Source organism: Lampris incognitus, chromosome 2 (genome assembly GCF_029633865.1).
Source record: "Lampris incognitus isolate fLamInc1 chromosome 2, fLamInc1.hap2, whole genome shotgun sequence".
In the NCBI taxonomy this organism is placed as follows: domain Eukaryota; kingdom Metazoa; phylum Chordata; class Actinopteri; order Lampriformes; family Lampridae; genus Lampris; species Lampris incognitus.
Genome location: NC_079212.1, coordinates 92188086 through 92195381, shown reverse-complemented (window position 1 = coordinate 92195381; position 7296 = coordinate 92188086). Strand labels below are relative to the sequence as shown.

The 7296-nt window shown below is 54.6% G+C and overlaps 1 protein-coding gene across 1 annotated transcript; it reads right to left on the bottom strand.

Annotated features, from left to right (window-relative positions):
• Nucleotides 1–412: 412 nt before the first annotated feature.
• Nucleotides 413–6950, bottom strand: tmcc2 (transmembrane and coiled-coil domain family 2). The gene is made up of 5 exons (XM_056300627.1): nucleotides 6576–6950; nucleotides 3343–3738; nucleotides 2405–3084; nucleotides 1765–1900; nucleotides 413–697 (listed from the first exon to the last, which is right to left on the bottom strand). The coding sequence occupies exons 1-5, from the start codon at nucleotides 6948–6950 to the stop codon at nucleotides 413–415; spliced, it is 1872 nt and encodes a 623-aa protein (XP_056156602.1).
• Between the last annotated feature and the right edge of the window lie 346 nt (nucleotides 6951–7296).

The following is a 7296-nucleotide window of genomic DNA, read 5'->3' as shown; positions in this document are numbered from 1 at the left end:
AGCTCCACCGTGAAGGTCTGGACCAAGATCGGGACCAACAGTCAGAGGATCCCAGGGATCAGAACTCGCTCTGGTCCTTGTACCTCATGCATCGTAAATAATCTAAGAAAAAGGAAGATTGCACCAAAGTTTCCTGCAAAAGAATTCCGGTTTGGTGGCGATGCAACGGTAAGCCATCAACACCAGCAGGAAAGTCACGGTTTCTGAGTGGACAAGCAGGCCCCTCAACACTCCCCCCTCGTCTATTCTTCAACCGAACGTGTCCCTTGTAGTCCTGGTTAGTACCGCTACACCCCCTTCGAATCAAAGAAGGTGCAGTGACTAGCTCAGTGTGTTTCCTTTATGCCCCACCTTTCGTCAGACCAGAGGCCCCCTCTGACCGGAAATCCTGGCATGCTCAGCGGGGTGGCAGTCACAGCTCCAAGAAGTCCCAGTGCTTCCAGAAAACAAACAGCAGCAGGGTCAGGAGGACCGTGGCAGCCACCCGCGCTCGGGTCTTCATGAGCGGGGTGATGAAGTTGGCCAGGGTGGAGACGAAGACCAGCAGCACGGCCATCAGAGCCAGGATGACATTGATGAGCTTGCCCAGCAGAACGCGGGCGTTGGCGTTCTCCACGCCCTCCAGCTGGACCACCTGCTGCTGCTGCTGCTGCAGCTCCAGCTTGGTGATGCGTGTCAGACACGACTCCACGGCTTCCTGGACACACAAAATGTGAAGGCCGCACCAAGAGTGATAGCGTTAGTGTGTTGGTCTGTTCAGGTGGTATTGGCTTTGTTCGGAGATGGAAAATAAAAATGCATGCAAGTGCATTGACTCAGAAATGCATTTGAGTCAGTGCCAACAATGACTTGGTTCTATTCCAAAATATCGCTGGAATATTGATTGTCAGCATTATTTCTACATTGTGCGGGGATGACACACCATTAGCAGCCATAAAACTGAGCGGTGTGTCTCTGAGACACCGCCAAAATTGTGCAGGAAAGTGTTACGGTGGTAACGTCACAGGCAGACAATCCACGGATGTCAAAACTTACCTCCAGGTTTGGCTGAGAAAACATAATGTATGAGAAAACATACATAACACTGCCACGTGCAGCTGTGTAATGTGACATTCAGGTTCGCATCTTCTTATTTGGCTCGGAGGCGCTGGTGATTTTCGCTTCTTCTTGTACAATATAGCACGGTGGCGCAGTGGTTAGCGCGGTCGCCTCACAGTAAGAAGGTCCTGGGTTCGAGCCCCGGGGTAGTCCAACCTTGGGGGTCGCCCCGGGTCGTCCTCTGTGTGGAGTTTGCATGTTCTCCCTGTGTCTGCGTGGGTTTCCTCCGGGGGCTCTGGTTTTCTCCCACAGTCCAAAGACATGTAGGTCAGGTGAATCGGCCCTACTGAGTTGTCCCTAGGAATGAATGTGTGTCGGCCCTGTGTGGTGGCCTGGCGGACTGTCCAGGGTGTCTCCCCGCCTGCCGCCCAATGACTGCTGGGATAGGCTCCAGCATCATCCGTGACCCTGAGAGCAGGGTAAACGGCTCGGCTAATGGATGGATGGATATAGCAAAGCAGGAAGTTAATGTTCGTATTCACAGACTGCCCACCAGTGACGACACCGGGCCAACACGTTTCTGCACAACGTTGTCAGAAACACACAGAAGATTGCCAAGTATTGTGGCTGCTAATGGAGCATTGTCTCTACAACATTTACACGGAGAGATAACGTTGACAATAGTGAACGTTTCCCTTCAAGGGTTTCGACCCCTTGTCTCTTTACCTGAATGTCTCTGGCTCTTTCATAGGACTGGTAGGCCACTTTCTCCTCCATACTGGCCAGTTCCTGTTTAAGGTTGGTCATCTCATTCTGGTGCAGCTCAGTTAAGTCATTCAGCTGCTCCTCAAGCCGCTCGTACCTGATCATACAAAACACAAAAGTAACGCTGAACTTGCTGGGAGAAGAAAATGTTCTATATTCAAGTGTTCTAAATCAGTGGTAGTCGACCATTTGCCACACAGAGTTGTGTGTATGCACATTATTATTTCCAGTGTAACGATCACAGATGACTAGACTTGCTAGCCCTTGGCTAACGGGTCGGACCCTTTAGTTGACTGGTTAGCGCAGTCACCCAGGTGGGGAGACCTGGGTTCGCTTCCCGGCTGCCCCTGAATTCGCTAGATTGGTGTCAGGAGTATAGTAGCGATCCGACATTGCACCAGCTGATTTTACTGGTTAACACTCCTTCAACCGAACCGAGGAGGACTGAGCAGTGAAACCAGTGGGTGCAGTGTTATACTGGAAAGAAAACCCGCATACACATGGCCGTCCATAGCACATGATCGGGTATCATGTGCATAAATGACTCAAAGTGCAAAGCTGTGCAGGTTGTGTGTCATTGCTGGTGTTTTGGCATGAATACCGGTATCTCTCCTCTTGCAGGCACTGGGTCATGTAGGTGTAGTCACTCTGCAGCTGGCCCTTCATGTCCTCGATGGCATCCTCCATGTGCACCTGGCTGGCCTTGATCTCCTGCAAGCCCTCCAGCAGAGTGTCCCAAGAGCTGTGCATATGATGATGGTGATGATGGTGTCCATCTAGTCTGGGACTGCCCATGGTCGGCCCTAGCCCGGACATACCCGCTCCTCCTGCTCCTGCTCCTACTGCTCCTCCTCCTGCTCCTACTGCTCCTCCCCCTGCTCCTCCCCCTGCCCCACCAGAATTACTGCCTGCCCCCGAGCCAGAGGTGGCGCTGGAGCACTCGTCGTCGCTGCCGTACTTGGGGCTGGAGACCAGCGTGGCGCTACCGCTCAGTGTCCGGGGTGTGGGCGCATCATCGGGATGCCCCCCAACGCCATCCTCCAGGGTGTCTTTGAGGTGGGCGATGTTATCCGCGCTGCCGAACTTGTTTCGGATGAGGCTGGCAAACTCCCTCGGCTTTGACACCACGGCCGTGTGTGTGAGGGCCGATACCCCTCCCTTGACCCCCTCCACTACCCCGCCGCCGAAACCGCTGATCCCAGCACGTACGTTGGCTCCGACGTCTTTTAATCCTTGCTGCATGTCCCGTAGGACATCCTTAGGCTGTCGGGCTGGCCCATTCTGTGGAGATGGGAGATAAGTTGGGGAAAAAGTCATTGATAGTTTTTGTTCTAAGGGAGAAGATGTGTAAAAATATAGGTTTGTGGTATATTAGGCGAGGCACTCGAGAACAGCAACAATCGCTCCAGAGAAGCGAGACTCAGTTGTCCTGAGAAACAACCACTGAACCACTAAATACATAACAGGGTATCCCCAACAGCATGACGCAGATGTACTCATGGACAGAGGAACAAAACAAATGCCCTCATTTACACCTACCTGCTCAATCTCCTTCAGCTTCCTATGATAGTGTTCGAGTTTCTTGTGCAAGTGGGCGATGGTCTGCGCTGACTTCTGGTTCTTCTTCTCAAACACCTGCTTGATGCGCGAGGCCTGCTGCTTGTCCGCGTTGTGGGCCAACTTGAGGTACTCGGCCACGTTGTCATCGCGGGCCTCCTGCTCCACGCGAATCTGCTCTGTGATCTTCAGGATCTTCTGCTGCAGGTGCTCCAGAGCGGCCCGCGTCCGCTGAGGCTCCACGGGCCCAGGCCCCTCGGCTCCCCCCGCCACGAGCCCGGCCGCCGCCCCTGCTCCCTCCACGCTGATGTTGCTGTCAGAGCCGCCATGGCTGGTGGCGGGGGGCAGGCCCAGGGTAGTCACCTCGCTCTTATCCAGCTGTGGAGGGGGGGGGGGTCATGGTCACAGTTGAATTGGTGTTGTTCATGGATAGCTGGCTACAAGTCATACACACTAACAGGTGAGACGAGACACAGTGACCATCCCAGCCCCAGAAAATAAGTTGCAACATGTCTTTTTTTTATGACACACAATTCTTCTGATGGTACATGACACATTAGCAGGGTGTGTAATGGGAAATCATACTGAAAGCACAACAACTTAGTAAGAAAAAAAATTTCCACATGACGCTGTTAACCCTTATGTCCTGCTCAGGTCAAAATGACCCCCCTCCCACTTTTTCCCCCCAGTTGTATCCGGCCAATTACCCCAATCTTCCGAGCCGTCGCTGCTCCGCCCCCTCTGCCGATCCGGGGAGGGCTGCAGACTACCACATGCCTCCTCCGACACATGTGGAGTCGCCAGCCGCTTCTTTTCACCTGACAGTGAGGAGTTTCACCAGGGGGACGTAGCGCGTGGGAGGATCACGCTATTCCCCCCAGTTCCCCCTCGAACAGGCGCCTCGACCGACCAGAGGAGGCGCTAGTGCAGCGACCAGGACTCATCCTCACATCCGGCTTGCCACCCGCAGACACGGCCAATTGTGTCTGTAGGGACGCCCGACCAAGCCGGAGGTAACACGGGGATTCGAACTGGCGATCCCCGTGTTGGTAGGCAACGGGATAGACCGCTACACTACCTGAACGCTCCAAAATGACCCATTTTAATTATTAACCATACTACTACTGCTACTTTCGGCTGCTCCCGTTAGGGGGCACCACAGCGGATCATCTGTTTCCATCTCTTCCTGTCTTCTGCGTCTTCCTCTGTCACACCAGACACCTGCATGTCCTCCCTCACCACATCCATAAACCTCCCCTTTGGCCTTCCTCTTCTCCTCTTCCCTGGCAGCTCCATATTCAGCATCCTTCTCCCAGTATACCCAGCATCTCTCCTCCACACATGTCCAAACCATCCCAATCTTGTCTCTCTTGCTTTGTCTCCAAACCGTCCAACCTGAGCTGTCCCTCTAATATTCTCGTTGCTAATCCTGTCCTTCTTCGTCACTCACAGTGAAAATCTTATCATCTTCATCTCTGCCACCTCCAGCTCCACCTCCTGTCTTTTCATCAGTGCCACTGTCTCCAAACCATATAGCATAGCTGGTCTCACAACCATCTTGTAAACCTTCCCTTTAACTCTTGCTGGTACCCTTCTGTCACACATCACTCCTGACACTCTTCTCCACCCGCTCCACCATGCCTGCACTCTCTTCTTCACCTCTCTCCTGCACTCCCCGTTACTTTGGACAGTTGACCCCAAGTATTTAAACTCATACGCCTTCGTCACCTCTACTCCTTGCATCCTCACTCATTACACTCACCATTCCCCTGTCCTGCCTCTCCAGCACTCTGCTGGTTAACAGTACCGGTGGCGGTCGTTGGTAACCCGGGCCTTGACTGATCCGGTATGGAAATCATATTTATGATCCGCATTTTTGATTTGGCAAAGATTTTACGCCGGATGCCCTTCCTGACGCAACCCTCCCAATATATCCGGGCTTGGGACCGGCACTAAGAATGCCCTGGCCTGTGCGTCCTCAGCGGTTAACTTGTCACCATAGCTGTTGTCCATGTTATTAATAACTGGGCTGAATATAACGCGTACTGGGTATGTTTGACAAACTGTTCCACTATATAGCAACACAATTTTCCAACCGTACTGCTATAATCCGAAGGAGGTCTGGTAGTAGTACGTCCATCACTAATAGTGAACAGAACCCGGTCGCCCGGGTGGCGTGGCGGTCTGTTCCGTTGCCTACCAACACAGGGATCGCCGGTTCGAATCCCCGTGTGCCCTCTGGCTTGGTTAGGCGTCCCTACAGACACAATTGGCCGTGTCTGCGGGTGGCAAGCCGGATGTGAGGATGAGTCCTGGTCGCTGCACTAGCGCCTCCTCTGGTCGGTGGGGGAGCCTGTTCGGAGGGGGAACTGGGGAGGAATAGAGTGATCCTCCCACGCGCTACGTCCCCCTGGTGAAACTCCTCACTGTCACGTGAGAAGAAGCGGCTGGCGACTCCACATGTATCGGAGGAGACATGTGGTAGTCTGCAGCCCTCCCCGGATCGGCAGAAGGGGTGGAGCAGAGACCGGGACGGCTCGGAAGAGCGGGGTATTTGGCCGGATACAACTGGGGAGAAAAAGTGGGGGTAACCCCCCCCAAAAAAAGTAGTGAACAGAACGTATTGTGAGTTTTAGTTACGGTGGCTCTGACGGTACCGAGTTAAGAGGTTGCGCGTCACGTGGCCGTATCGGGTTCGAGTATCCGAGCGTGCAGTTGTAATCCCTCTGGATTAATGAGCTTTAATGAGCCCTAATGTATACATGTACAGACAAGCCCAGGCGGGGTTCCCCCCAGATCAGCCGCGTGCGTGTGTGCGTGTGTGTGATTAGTTAATCACCCTCTGCTCCATGGCCAGACGTCACAACGCTGCCATCAGACGCAGACACGTGACAGCCCGCGTCTCGCGGCGCTGCCCTGGTTTGGGGGGATTTGCGGGTGTTTTGCTTTATTGCGTGACAGACGGCGGGAGGGAATCAGAAGGAGTGACGTCACAGCCCTCGGAATCAGCCGCGAGACGCGTCCGTGCAGCGGACAGCAGAGAAATACGTGACGTTTTATCCCACCCTGGTTTGGATGGGGGGGGGGGGTGCGACGCTTAAGCAGCGTTTTTGTGAGGGGGGGAGGAAGGCGGGGGGGTGTAAAATGCACGAGACTCCCTATGGTTTAAAACAAGAAAAGAGAGACAACGTAACCAAATGCAGAGACACACATACACAGCAATGGTCGATGTCGGCGTTATCCAGCGGCGGTGGACGAGACGCTCCAGGAGGGTCCCGGCGGAAGGGGAGGATGAGGAGGAGGAGGAAGAGAAGGATGGCGGAGATGACAGATGTCCGTGGCACGGAAAGCGAGTGAAAGAGGAATGGTGTGCGTGCGCGCGGCGGTGAGCGGAGGCAGCGGGATGGGCGCCCAGTGCGACACGCGGGGCTGATGGGTGCCGGCGAGGCCGGGGGTGGAGACGACAGCACGAGACAGAAATGAGGGCGGCGAGAGAAGAAACGAGGAACGTTACCATACTGTTTAATCCCAGTTTGCCGCGAGCGGCGCCATCGCCAGTCCGTGTTCCAGGCCCATCCTTCCCTCCTCATCCTCCTCCACCTACTTTCCCTTTTTCTCTCTCTCTCTCTCTCTCTCTCTCTCTCTCTCTCTCTCTCTCTCTCTCTCTCTCTCTCCCTTGCCTCCTTCCTTCCTCCTTGCCCCCACCCCACCCCACCCCCTTCCGTGCTCACGCAGGAGCCTCCACCCCTCCTTTAAATTTTTTGCTGAGACCCCCCCCCCCAACAACAACAGCAGTGTGCCCGTCGCCCCTCACCACATCCTCCCGCTCCGCCGGCACTACAGGAAAGAGGACTGCAGCCTCCCGCTCACTCGCCTACTACACTTTCATCTAGCTCTCTCTCCCCCGCCGCCGCCCCCCCCCCGCCCCTGTCGTTT

What these genes read in the sequence shown, in the direction of transcription:
- tmcc2 (XM_056300627.1), bottom strand. Translation starts at nt 6,950, where the DNA reads ATGAGGAGGGAAGGATGGGCCTGGAACACGGACTGGCGATGGCGCCGC. An exon ending in CCGACATCGACCATTGCTGT is followed by an intron (nt 3,739 to 6,575) that starts GTATGTGTGTCT and finishes CCCCCTCCACAG; the next exon opens with CTGGATAAGAGCGAGGTGAC. An exon ending in AAAGAGCCAGAGACATTCAG is followed by an intron (nt 698 to 1,764) that starts GTAAAGAGACAA and finishes TTGTGTGTCCAG; the next exon opens with GAAGCCGTGGAGTCGTGTCT.